The following is a 13,948-nucleotide window of genomic DNA, read 5'->3' as shown; positions in this document are numbered from 1 at the left end:
AGTTGTAATATTTAACCATTTTCATCACTTACAACTAATCCTGTAGGGAAAAGAAAAAAAAAAGCAAAACCAAAACATTTGCATAATGTTATTAAATAGTCACTTTTTCTACAAATGACCCTACTTTATTCAAATGTTGAAGGTTTGACTTTTCTCTGAAGATGATTTTCTTCCCTGATAAATATCACACAATGTTCCTTCAGTTCTGCTGCATCTGAATTTCCATACTTTGAGAAAATTAGCTACTCTAAATCTCACTAATTATTTTCTACTTCTGTGGGCAGAACCATTCCTTTGGAGTCTCTCCCCTGTACTGAAGCTCACAATTTTCTCTCATCTTCTTTTCTATTTCTTGCATTGCCTTCTCCTACTGAATCTACTAACTCCTCATTCTTCCAGTTTAGGAATTTTTGACACTTGTCTCCTTCACAGGAATTAATACAAGCAGCCTCAGAACTGCTCAGTCTTACATCTTCCTTACTTTCCATTCCAAATTGTCAAGTGTTTCTCTGTTCACTCAGGAGAACTAAGAAACCCTCTTCAGGCACATATTTTTGCCATTATTTTCAGGCCTTTGCAAAATAATGCAAATAGCTGCTAAAATCAGAACCTTTGCATGCCACTGAAGTCTGGAAACCACAGTGATTCCCCAAACCACAAATACATTCAAGTTGCTAAAAATAATATAATAATATAAGAATTCAAATACCGTCAAAATTAGAAGTGCAAGACATTTGACTGGAAACCAGTAGAGGCTGTCTCCATGTAAGCTGACTACATTCTAATTTTGACTGAGACATACCAGATCTAGGATACTTCTGAGACTACACCAACAGTGTGATTTGATTCAAGGTAGTTAACTCTACTTATCACACGTCAATTTGAATCTCAAAGTAGGTTGTGTGTACAAATTGTTGCTATTGGTTTGGTTACGGTTTTTCTGTTTGTTGGTTGGTTTGTTTTGCTGTTGGTTTATTTTAAAGATAGAATCCTCACTTTTGAAACATTTCAAAACTTAACAAGATACTGGATGCCAAGACTGTATGGTGGCCAAGTGTGCATCATTTTACACTTCTTCCCTCTCCTCTCCCCCTCCACTTGCAAACTTCAAACTACGCATACTGCAGACATTTAGTTCTGAGAAGCAGACAGAATGTAGTAAGTAACTCTGAGTCACATGTTGAAGAACTTGAGGAAAAATCAAAATTGACCACTTAGATCCATTGATCTGCCTGTTTTGCTCCTTACTAACGTAGACAAGGCCCCAGCATTCAAGGGAGCTCTAGAACCAGGACTGAGTAAGGAAAAGAACAACAGAAAGACACAGGGCATCAATTATTTGCATCACAAGCTCCATGCAATTTTATTCTCACCTCCATCAAAGATCAGCACAGACCAAAAGAAAGCTGGCAGAAAGCTTTTGCTTAAAACACATAAAGACACAAAATGCTGTTTGCATATCTTTTCTTGCCCCCAGCTGAAGCTAGTATCCCTCTGCCAGTCTGAAAAAAAGGCAAGCCCCAGGTCTGGGTCTTGAGAAGAAGCAGCAGCTGTTTGTTTTGCATGGTTTTAAAAGCTTATTTAGTCAGGTGCAGTACAAAGACAGAGGAAAATTCAGAAATAACAACAATAATTCAGCACAATAAACTATAAACACAATGTGCAAGAGTCTTTAAAAGATATATAAAATGCAGATTTCACCAGCTTTAGCCAGACTTGGAATCACCGAGTTTATAAGGGCCAGCCCTTACTGCTCAATTTAATCTCTCAAGAATTATGCTCATTACTTCTATTTTAAGAAAAAAAGTCAGAAACTCAAAGGATACCAGGTATGACCTATTCTTAGAACCACTGCAATTCTTCAGTAAATTTAAAAACTTCTCCTATGCTCCTGTCCAATAACTATGTCCTATCTTCCTACTCTCTTACTGCTACTGCAATTACAATAAAGTTGTAAATACAGAGATTAATCTTAAAGCTTCAGAAGAGAGCTCTCAAGGTGAAACACCCACTTGCAAAAGTTCAAGATCTAGAAAAAACTGCCAGTATTTCCAGTAAAGCAGGTCCCTCTGATCGGTAAATAGGGCTGACAGTAAAGTAATTTCAGGACCATAAACAAAGAATCTGGTTGTAGGTTCTACTCCTTTCCATAAGCAAGAAGGTTCGACCATACAATGGAGCTATTTATCTGTGTATGAAACCACGAACCTCTTTAAGGATATTTGTTCATTACTTGGCACTGTCATCATCTGAAATACTTCTTCCCCACATCTCATTAAATCTGAAATTTACTGGATTTCAGCTATCGCTATATTGGAATGCCAGGTATCTATGCTTTGACTGATAAGCAAGCATAAACCGTTGCAGTGTATTTACTTCTCCAACTCTTGTGGTTTCTGTTTCGACTCTCTTTTCCACTCAGCCTAACAGATGAAGATTATCTGAGTAAGAAAAGTTTTCCATTTGTGAACTCCATTTTATGAAGTCCTCTGAACAGGAATACAAATTTGTCCAGAATACAGACCGTTTTCCTTATAATCCTTTTGTACACCTCTCAAAGTCACCATAAGCTGCAAGAGGGAAGCCCAAAAGCTGAAAGAAAAGCAGAGAAAGCTTGGAATTGTCCCACTGTCATTGTAACCAAGAGGATTCACACACGGCTAACAAGGACATACTCCTATCACTCTTCCAGATGCCAGTCCAGCAGACGTGTTCAATATCACTGCCAGTCCTTCAAAAAGCGTGCAACAAAACCAATCAGAGAACTGACAAGATGCAGAACTACAGGAAATGTCATTTGTGTCAGAAGGGGAGATGTCTGCCTGCCCTTGCACTTCAGGAAGGACACCGACCTTTAGGACTGCAGCCTCACACCTCATGCTTCTGATCCACCACACCACGGGGCACAGGTCTGCATGGGGAGCAGCCACGTAAAACACACCTAGTACAGCAAGTGGGTAAGAAAGGCTGTACAGGAAGAGGCGTGATGGCTGTAAGCACTGCAGCACGTGCACTCACGACCCTTAGACACGCCTCTTTGGTTAAATGACGCGGAGCCGTGCAGCGCCCGAGCAGCGCGATGTGAGGACGCGGTGCAAGCACACCGAGGTTCCTCAAACCGAAACTCGGCGTTCTTCAAACCAAGTCACGGCCCGCAGCCGCCCGCCGCCCCTCACAACCGCTCTGCAACCCGGGCCGAGGGCGGAAGGCGTCACTCTGCCCAGCGCTGCCCGGGGCGGTGCGCTCAGCGCGGGGCGGCGTTCCCTGCAGTCCCGCCCCGAACGCCGCACCGCTCGCGCTGTCGCGGGCTGCGCCGCAGCGCTCGATCCGGGTCCCGGCAAGGCAACCCGAGAGGAGACCCCGTGCGTACCTGCGCCGGTCTGGTGCTGAGGCACGCGGTAGTACTTGTTGCCGAACTGGTCGGTGCCCACCAGCTCCTTCTCTGGCCCCAGGAGCCGCAGGCGCAGGGCCCGCAGCGCCCGCCAGGCGCGGGCCATCCCTGAAGCGAGCACGCGCACACCCCCACCGCCGCCGCCGCCGCGCGCGACCCCCGTCCACGGGCAGCTCCGCCCCCGCGGCGCCAATCACGTGATCCTACTCCGTCAGCTCCTCCCTCTCGCCGGCGGGCATGCCAGCAACACCGCTTGCAATTGGCGGAAGCCTTCCTGCCTCCAGCCAATCCCGGCCAGTACAGGCCCAAGATGGCGGAGCGGTGCCGAGCGGCGGCGCCGTCCTACCATGTTGGGGTTTATTTCGGCTCGTCAGGCCGGGCTCGACGATCCCTCGCGGCTGCGCCGGGCTGAGTCCACACGCAGGTAGAGGGGCCTGCGGGAAAAGATGCTGAGGCTGGCCTGCGTGGGGCGGGCCCGCAGCAGCTACTTCACGCTCGGGGGCTGACCTGAGCCCTGGGCCCGACCTGAGCCCGGGGCCCGGGGCCGTCCTCTTCTCTCCTCTGCGCGAGCCGAGGGCCGGGCTCTACCCCATCGCCTGCACCGGGAGCGGGGCGAGGTGGGGCGGAGCGGGCGGCAGTCCTCCAGCGTGACCTGGCGCCATGCCCGGCAGGGGCCGTCCTGTATGCGCCGGTACTCATCCGGGAAGGGTTCGATAGGATTTGTGTTGGAAGTTGGGAATTGCCCCGTGGCAGGCGGATGAGTGGTGTGTGACTGAGTTGGATACAGACGACGATAAGGCGCTGCGCAGTGCCACTCGGTTCTGCCTCATCGCGCTCAGAGGCTCTTTCTACTGATGTGTGACTGTGCTGTGTTTCACGAAAAGGCCAGACCTAGGTGGTGCTTGGGCTCACTCATCAGCTCGACCCCGTTTTTCCCATAAGCACACCTGTTGGCTGCTGACAAAAGAGTTGGATGCAGGACTGTTGTTAGGTTTGTAAAAGCTTTTCTGAAAAATGGTGACTGAAGAGAGGGGCTTATTAATACAACTGTCAAAGACAGTAATGTGATGATATTTGGTCATTAGTAAAGAGTCTGTTTTGCAGCTGTTCTTCAAGATAAATGAGGTAAAGCCAGTCTCTGTGCAGTTGCTCACAGCATCTGCAGCTGGAAGGATTTGTGTTGTCCACATACAAAGGTTGCCGTGTGTTTACTTGTGTATTTGCCTTCAGTTGGGTTTTTGTGACTGCATATAAAAAGAATCTATAATTTAAATAGACTATCGATAATAAAGTATGCAATTTATAGTTGTAATTGGTGGAATTGCCCTAATTCAGAAAGCTCATTTCTGGTTTGTGCTGTATCATAATAGGTACTTTGTGCCCCTTCAGCTTCTGTGTAGCATTCAATGTTGAGAAAGAAGCAAAATAGGCACAGTTTATATTGCTGAAAAAACCGCATACCTAACATTTTTGCGTTCTCTGCATTTTCGTTTTGAATTAATAGAAATCACACATCATCTTCAATAGATTTAAGGCACATGACTTGAAATGTAGTTCCAAAACATTTAATTAAGGCGAGGTATCGCTTCAGTCTTGAGCTCAGAAATTTTAAGTATTTTGTGGATATCAAAATTCTCACATAATTCTATTCTACATATTTTGAATTAGCTTGGAGCATTCTGTGCATACTGTTGATCACTCTGCCTCTAACAGTTCAAGCTTCCCACAAAAAGCATTACGAGATATTAGAATGTCTTCTGATCACAAGATCAGGAAACTATTGGAAGCTCCACCATGTGGATAGTGTAGGTTTTTTTCTTTATACTGAAGAAAGTGTAGCACACAAAGTAGTAAACACACAGAGTAGTAGTAAAAGAAAATAGTGAGATTTATTAAACTAAATAAGTTTGTCCACTAGGTGTCCATAGTTCCAAGGAGGAGTGATGGTACATAATGAAGCTTGCGGATAACTAATATTTGTCACAAAAATGACAAATACTTCTTGATGTTTACCCTATCTGTATTTTTTCAAACTACTTTCTTGTTTTGATGCTTCATGTATTAACCTCAAATGCAGTTTTGATATTCCTTTGAGCCTGTCTTACATATTTTCTTGCCTCTTAACTTCCGACAATACCGATGATAAAACGCTTTTTCTACCAAACTTTTAATTTTGTTATGTGTCTCTGTAAGTTTACTTTGCAAGAATAAATAGATGGGGTGTTAGATGCACTGAGGGAGGATGAGACCATGCTTTGCACTGTGTAGAGTTATATAGTGATATCTTAAAAATCTGTTCATACTTTTCATCTCACTTTTCTGTTAATTTTTCTTCTATTTTTTTCAGAGTTCTGAGTTTAGAATTAAATAAAGATAGAGATGTGGAAAGAATACATGGCAGTGGTATTAACACCCTTGATATTGAGCCTGTTGAGGGAAGATAGTAAGTATATACTTAAGTTTGGCTAAAATCACTTCACTACGTCTTGGCCATTATTTTATAGCCGAATCCTTAATTACATTTAGCAGGTTGTGGTCTTACCCTTTGTAACCCGTGTGTTTTATTTATACTTTCAGCATGTTATCAGGTGGCTCGGATGGTGTTATTGTTCTTTATGACCTTGAAAACTTGAGCAGAAAACCAAATTACACATGTAAAGCACTTTGTTCTGTGGGAAGGTAGGTTCTCAAAGAAAAAACTACTAAAAGTTAATATTGATATCCATTGTAAGACTATCACCAAAGTAACAGATTAATATGCATGCTTATGTCTAGGATAAAGAGGCTTTATACTGGAAATATTTGGTGATGGCTAGCATTACAGATTATGTTTCTGGCACAAAGAGAAAAATTGTAGAAGCTTTGCAAAGATATATGTCGTTTGCTGCATAGCAGAAGTTACTTGTTATATCTTTGCAATGAGTATTTGTTAATATTGTTTGAGCAGGTCTCTGTCAGTTTCACTTTGGGCTGTGGAAATATTCCTTGCATTCCACAATATATGTATAATTCTGTGTATCTTGGAATAGTTATACGTTTAAACAAAGGAAAAATGATTTTGCGTAATTGTTCAGCAGAGGGAAACACAATCTAAGGTTTGTAGTTGTTGGTTTTATTTTCATTCTCTCTGTTACTGGCTTTACAATTGCTTATTTTAAGTTCACCAGGTTAGCACCACGTTGTCTAATTAATACAGAACTTTTTAGGAATGTTTGAATGAGGACAGATGTGTTACTGACAAAAATGGGTCATATTTTCCTGAAGACCCAAGGTACTACCATGCTACTTGAAAGAATCAGTATAAAGACTCAAAACCATTATTGCTGTGTGAGACCTTTCTGCAGGTAGTGAAGATTTGTGGACTATTGGCTTTAAGTCTTCCAGCAAAATCTGTTTTTATTTTGTGCTTAGATTTTCTATTAGGTTAGGGATTTAATCTAAGTAACAATGACGTATATCCAACTTGCATTTTCTCCTTGTGTTTTCCTAGCCTTTAAGTTATTTGAGGTTTAAGAACTTGGTGAATGGTGCCAAGCACAAAACATAGCTATAACAGTAAGAGCCTCAGATTGGTATGTTGGGCAGTAAGAAGAATAAATTAAAAAAAAGATATATAGAACATGAAACAAACGCATAGGAACATAATCTGCTGCACTTACTAAGTGTTGTGTGTGTGGCACTGCTTGAAGAAAATAACTTAAAATTGTAATTAAGAGCTAGTAATGAATATGTATCCCTGAACATAAAAACAAAAGTGAATTCTGGGACAGAGAAAACCGAAGAAACACGTGCTGCTAACACACAGTATAAGAAAAATGATTAATCTGTACTAAAATCATCCTTTGTTTCCTTATCAGTCTAGTCAGTTGAAGCCGTACTTGAAAATTCTATTTCAGTATGGCTAGTTGGCAGTCTGTCTCTTGAGTAGGTGTTTATTTATATAGATCTGTCTCTTATTTCTCATCACTTGTACAGAAGATTAAATCATAGTAGTAGAATCTTATTTCACATAGAACAACGTTCTGAATGATGTTGCTATTGTTATTTTTTAAAGTTACTGTAGCAAGGTTTATGCCTGAAGTTATTGTTATGCTTTACTCCAAGTATTTGTCTAGTTTCCTGGTATGTTTTAAATACTTACTGGAGCTAATTAGCTACGTATATAGCTTCAGATATTGGAATATTATCCATGCAGACTTCTGACACTATAAATGAATTTTTGATTACCAGTGAGAAATACTTTTGATCTGATTGTTTCTTATCTTTAAAGTACATGATAATAACACACAAAAAGTATTTGTCTGTGATTCAAGTTTGCAGGGCACAAAGCAACTCTGGTCAGGAAGTTGCTTTAAGAAGTTCTTGTTAGGTGTCCTGTGAGGATATTTCTGAGTAGATTCTGACCTGGGACAGCTGAGGGTCCAGTAGTTTAGACTATTAGAGAAGATGATTCCTAACATTAGATTGCAACATACCTAATGTTTCTCACATACATTTGGAGTCACCATTGGAATAGAACTTTTCTAAATTTTTCCTTCCTTGTTCGGAGTCAGCACTCCAACTTTTTAGTTCCTTTCATATGATTCATGCTGTCATGTGGCAAAAACTGACATTTAAGAGTAAACAAACTTAACAAACTTCTCAATAACATAGCTGATGCTTCTGTAGGTCTTCTCTATTTGGAAACTGTCCAGGGTGAGTCAATATCAGTGACTTTACTGTCCGTATAATTCATTCTGTATTTTTCTTACATTAAAAGGTTCGTATTTCCTTACTAGTGTGGAAAAACACTGGATATAAAATGAATTAGAAAAAATATACAGCTCTGAGAGATGAAGTGGAATGGCACCTGGCCACTACTAAGCCCAGTTTGATCAAAGGTGATTCCAGCAGAGCTACTCAAGAGAGAGTGTAGAAGAAATGATGATTTTGGTGTAGTGCTGAACACAGTCCAGTTTTGTACACTTGTATTTAACACACGAAGGTTGTAGTTCAATGAATTTAGTTTGTATTGGAAAATGAATTGGGATATTGCTGCGTGGATTTGTTCAAATGACTCTACAGGAGTTAAGTTCATACTGAGTTGGGTTTGATTTCTTGGCATTTGAGGTACTGAAGATTTTTAGCTTGCTCCCCTGTAGAATAGGTGCTCAAAATCAGGGGATGCTGAGCATTGTGGCAAACTAACAGGCTGTTACAGAGTTATTTCTTAGAAATAACCAAGGAGAAGTTACTAAACTAAACTCTGTAGTTTTTCAGTAGTTATTAGTATTGTCGGTGCTGGCTTAAGGCTCATTCTTTTTGAAGACATAAGGTATCTTCTGTGCTTTCTAGCAACCCAAGTAAACAGGAAGCTTTATTAGCTGAGGTGTAGTGCCAGATCTACGCAGATCTGGATCAGTATTTACACAATGATTCCCTTGCAGTAGTTATCACTTTGGAGGCCAGGTGACTTGAAAGTAGTGAAGAAATCCTGTGAGTTCTTCACTAGCTTGAGATGGAGCCAGTTGAACTGCTTTAGTGTATATGCTGGGTCTGACTGGGGTGGAGTTATTTCTTTTCACAGTAGCTTGTGTGGTGCTGCGTTTTGAATTTGTGGCCTAAAGAATGTTGATAATACAGCAGTATCTTAGCTGTTTTTGAGCAGTACTTAAGGTAATTGAGATTTTCACTGTTTTTCACTTTGACCCCTCAACAAGTAGATTGGGGATGGGTGATAGATTGTGAGGAAGCATGGCCCAAGTGCTTGATCTGAATTAACCAAGGAGATATTCCATACCACGCAATGTCACGTGAACCTGGGATGGCAAGGAGAAAGTGGTGGGTGGAGTGAGGGAAAGGTCTGTTTTCAAGGGCTTGCTATTGCTTTGGGACTGGCTGGAGTTCAGTCACTTGGTGGTGAGCAGTTGCTTTTATTTTATCTACTTATTTTTATGATGCTTGTTTCGCGTAGTTGGTTGTTTTGTTTTCATTTGATTTGTTAAACTGTCTTAATCTCAGACAATAGGTTTTCTCAGTCCTGTGTTCACAGTTCTCTCTCCCATCCCACTTGGGGGAAGTGAATGATTGAACAAGAGGCTCTGAAGGTGCTTTTCTGCCTACCAGGGTTAACTTGACAGCATGATGCTTCTGAATCTGGGAGGGTGGTACTGGATCCTCAAGCTGAGTCCACGTGGATCCAGCTCGGATACTTGTTGCCTACCAAATATACAAAGCTGCCTATAGCATTTAGGATCTGGTTGAATCATGTCCTGGAGCTGTAAATACTGGCTCTGGTATCCATTCTTCCTAGTAGTATTACTTTTTATTACTACATACAGTTGAATTGAGTGTTTCATTTGTAAATGCAATAAACAAACAAACAAACAAAACCCTCTCATTAACTCAGTAACTGCTCATTAAATACTGTTTTAGTTCCTTGAAATTCCGGTGATTGTGTAGCTGTAATTATTTGCTAATCATGGATTTTTTGAACTGTTCGTGTGATTGTATATTTCAGTGGGTTTGATTCTAAGACAGTGGGATTCCATAAATGTAAATGGTCTGTAGTGTTAGGTTTTAACCTTAAACATTATAACTTCAAGAATTGGACAATTTCAAAAGACGCTACTCTTCTGTGCCCCAGATTCAGAGTCTTAACTTGTGACATGCTATAAATACCATATTTTTAAGGGGTAAATGATCCATGCTTTCTTGAAATAAGGGCTCTGTGAAGTAATTTACATTGACTGTTTGGAAATTGAGGCACCAAAATAACTAGTTCATCTTGAAAAATTAGTATAATTAAAACAAACAAATAAAAAGCCAGTTACTTATTCAGGTTATCACTGAGTATCAAGACAATTATAAGCCAATTGTCAAGACACTAACCAATTGAAACCCTTTAATTTTAGGAGCCATCCTGATGCACATAAATTCAGTGTGGAGACAGTCCAGTGGTATCCTCATGATACTGGAATGTTTACATCAAGCTCATTTGATAAAACCTTGAAAATATGGGATACTAACACTTTACAAGTAAGAGCATTCCTTTGCTTCTTAGGCTTTTTTAATACAAGTCATTTATTCCCCATCCACCTTTCACCCTGAGCCTGACAGAACTGGGCATTTAGAAGGACAAAAACAGCCAGTTGTGAGAACAGCAGTAGTGTGGCATTGTACATTGGCATGCTCCTGTCTGTATCAGAGGACTGATTGCCTGAGCTGTATGGGAGCTTGGAGCTCTTAGGACAGTTCCTTTCTGCTTTTGCTGCGAGTAGGAATGTACCTAGTTTATTTTATGCTACATAAATTATTTGTCCACCAAGAACTGTCTGAAGCTCTTGTTCCTTTTTAGGTATTGTGTTTTTCTCAGGAAATACTGAGTTTTGTTTGTTTGAGTTGAGCTGTGTAGCAGCAGTACAGCAGAGCTAATTATTTTTGTTAACTAAGATGTAAATAATGCTTTAGAAGGACTGGTCTTAACATTTGAAATTAAAGAGGACAAAGTATTTTATATGCAGAGCAGTAGTCAAATGAGTTTGGAGAGGACATGCTGGGTCACTGAATCCAAAATTCTGTTGTTCTGACCATTGCAGACACTCTTTCTCATAGTGAATTATCGGAGAACGGAAGAAACCAGTGAGAAAATGTTTACCATTATAACTGACTTAATTGAAGTTAACAGGTTTTGCAGGCTTTTAGGTTTTTCAGACTCTGAGCACCTGATTGCTGAGTTATGCATTTATTGTTTCCAGTATGCACATATATTAATGATTTTACACTGACAGTATTTGAATGTTGTTTCAGTACATGGTGACAGAATTAAAAAAAAAAAAACAAAAAAAACTGTCATTCTAGAAACATGATAGATTTTGATTTCTTTTTATGAGACGTGAGGCTATGTTTGCAATCACCAGATATTCTTTAAGGTGTTCTCTTAAGCGGAAAATTCTGTTCATATTTCTGGTGTCTCTGTGAGCATCACTTACTTTGAAAACACAGTGTTTGTGTGAAGGTTACTGATTGACTTATTCTTCCACAAAATGCATATAACTCAGATTGAAGTTCTTTTCTTTTCTATAGAGTATTTTAGACTAGGATGACAAAGCAGTTGTACCAGGAAGTCATTGTACTGATTATTAAAGCCGTTGTTGTATTGCAATATTTCTAACACTGATAAGGCAGCTCATCTCTATGTGTGGGCTTTTTTGTTTTCTATGTTGTTGTTGTTTTATGTATCAGTATAGGTCTATATAGATACATAGATTACTTTTCAGCATGAAACTTAGCGTGTCAGATTTGTAAGCTGACAATAAGCTTCTGGGTTTAGGCTAAGCTCGATTTCTTGTTGACTTTAGTCTTCGTGCTGCAACTTTCTTGTTTGCTCTCTTTTGATTTTGATAATCCTTGCATCTTTTCCGGTGATGTTTCTGATGAACTTCCTTGGGCATTCTTCTGGATCACTTCCCAGCACTGGCATAATTGTCTGGTGTTGTGAGCAGACTTACTTACTTTGCAGTGTTTGTGTGATGAGATTTCTAACCAGACGAATTATTGTTAGTGTGCAAATAGGAATATCTGTATTTTACTTGCAGCCATCACTTGAAAAAATAATAACAAAGGTGTACATTCTGCTAATGTATTTGTACTCTGACTAATTTGATCTTTTTATCATTAGCCTGCAGATGTATTTCAGTTTGAGGGAACAGTCTATTGCCATCACATGTCTCCATTTGCTACAAAACATTGTTTAATAGCAGGTATGTGGGTGTTATAAGAATTTCATTATGTATTTAGGCAATTGTGCTAAAAAGCAAGTAATATTCAAATTTCTTGTTCCTCTCCTGTCCTCCTTACGTAATTTCAGCCTTCATAAAAAAGACATTGTTAAAATATCTTCAGTTGTTTGGATTGATATTCATGAGAGTATTGTATTTACTCTTCTGAAATAAGTATTGTTCCATTCACTTTCTAGATGAAAATTCCTAGCTAGATTACTTTTGTGTACTTAACTGACATCTAAGGGTTACTGTGTCACAGAATCAATCACACACTGCATCACAGAATTCTAGGAGTTGGAAGGGACCTCTGAAGATAATGTAGTCTAACCTCCACTAAGGCAGGTTCCCGAGAATAGTTTATCCAGGAAGGCATCCACAGAATCATAGAGTTGCCAAGTTTGGCGAAGACCTCCAAGATCATCCAGCCATCCATCCACCGCCAGCCAATGTTTCCCCACTAAACCACATTCCTTAGTACCTCGTCTGCATGTTTCTTTAACATCTCCAGGAACAGTGACTAGCCACCCTTTTGGGTTCACTTCCCTGGTGCAACTTGAGGCCCTTCCTTTTCATCCTGTCACTAGTTATGCTGGAGAAGAGGCTGGCCACTTTCAATATCCAGTCTGTTCAGATCCCTCTGAAAGGCCTTCCTAACTTCAGGCACATTGACTTTCTCCCATTTTGGTGTAATCTGCAAACTTAGTGAGGATGCACTCAATCCCATCACCCAGGTTAATAGTGTATGTGTGTATGCATTGCTTACAACTGCAGGATGTTACTATGATTAGACAAAATATTTAAAGAAAAGCTCATATTTTTAATTCTCAAGATACTTAAATACTGTCTTATTTGCCCCCAGTTCCTACTTCTTGTTTGTTGTAGGTAAATTTACTTGGCCTGAAAATGTAATTCTGTTACAGAATGTGTTACTTTGACTAAATGAGTAGTTATGCAGCTGTCATTTTTCTTCTGTTTCTTTGTCATTGCTAAGATTGGGTTGTTGTTCTTTCAAATGATGGTTGTGTTGAGGTTTTTTTGTTTTGTTTGTTTGTTTGCTTTTTCAGCTGTCTTTGTTTCTCTTGTTTACAGTTGGTACCAAAAGCCCCAAAGTACAGCTCTGTGACTTGAAGTCTGGATCCTGTTCTCACATTCTGCAGGGTACTTTTTAGTCTGAAACATAAAATGCTAAACAATAACTACTTTGAGTAAAGCAGGCCCTATAAAGAAACACTATATACAATGTGTTCTTTGTAAGTAACATGACTGATGTATTTAGTGTCAGTTGTGAAAGTTACACAGTGTTAAAGATTCTTCTGGGTGTTAGTCCTAGTGCTAATGAATTGGAGAACACAAACGTTAATGAACAGTTACTACAGATGTTGGGACATTTTCATGATCTAATCAATAGTAATTACTGTTTATTACATGGTTAAGTATTGATCTTGTTTTTGTGTGCATGTAAATTCAGTGCAGGAGGTGGGTGTTTTTGAATTTCTGTATTTTTAATAAGAAAAATCTTCTGTTTTTAACAAAATAACCTGTGAAGGTTGTTGCATGGAATTTTTTTTTTAGTAATTATTTTTAGAGGTTTCTTTGTAGAAAGCTACTACTGTTTTTAGAATACTCATATCTAATTCTTTGCATTGACTTAATTCAGTAAGTGGTAGGATTTTATTATTCTATAGTCCATTAGTTTTTGCACTTCGTGAGATTTGCCCTTAATATGTTTTTCCTAATATTTATTGTTGGGAAATGAATATGACATACGGCCAGGAAATGGAAAGGCAACTAATAT

At 39.8% G+C, this 13,948-nt stretch overlaps 2 protein-coding genes across 5 annotated transcripts in view; one reads left to right on the top strand and one right to left on the bottom strand.

Moving 5' to 3' along the window:
* Positions 1-3,571, bottom strand: part of NDUFAF2 (NADH:ubiquinone oxidoreductase complex assembly factor 2) — a 53,757-nt gene extending 50,186 nt beyond the window's left edge. Inside the window, exon 1 of one of the 2 annotated variants that reach the window (XM_048931472.1) lies at positions 3,371-3,571. In XM_048931472.1, the coding sequence (XP_048787429.1) occupies positions 3,371-3,497 (127 nt within the window). In that variant the 5' untranslated portion in view covers positions 3,498-3,571. Of the gene's footprint in view, positions 1-2,852; positions 2,895-3,370 lie in introns of those variants that run through there. The other variant, XM_048931474.1, reaches the window with a different exon arrangement.
* A 124-nt stretch (positions 3,572-3,695) lies between these two features.
* Positions 3,696-13,948, top strand: part of ERCC8 (ERCC excision repair 8, CSA ubiquitin ligase complex subunit) — a 31,804-nt gene continuing 21,551 nt past the window's right edge. Inside the window, exons 1-6 of one of the 3 annotated variants that reach the window (XM_048931463.1) lie at positions 3,696-3,815; positions 5,739-5,834; positions 5,969-6,070; positions 10,285-10,408; positions 12,051-12,132; positions 13,243-13,311. In XM_048931463.1, coding sequence (XP_048787420.1) covers positions 3,739-3,815; positions 5,739-5,834; positions 5,969-6,070; positions 10,285-10,408; positions 12,051-12,132; positions 13,243-13,311 — 550 coding nt within the window. In that variant the 5' untranslated portion in view covers positions 3,696-3,738. Of the gene's footprint in view, positions 3,816-5,738; positions 5,835-5,968; positions 6,071-10,284; positions 10,409-12,050; positions 12,133-13,242; positions 13,312-13,948 lie in introns of those variants that run through there. The other 2 variants (XM_048931465.1, XM_048931466.1) reach the window with 2 other exon arrangements.

This window comes from Lagopus muta, chromosome Z (assembly GCF_023343835.1).
Source record: "Lagopus muta isolate bLagMut1 chromosome Z, bLagMut1 primary, whole genome shotgun sequence".
NCBI lineage: Eukaryota > Metazoa > Chordata > Aves > Galliformes > Phasianidae > Lagopus > Lagopus muta.
The sequence above is the reverse complement of the archived record's forward strand: the minus strand, read 5'-3'. Positions and strand labels throughout refer to the sequence as shown.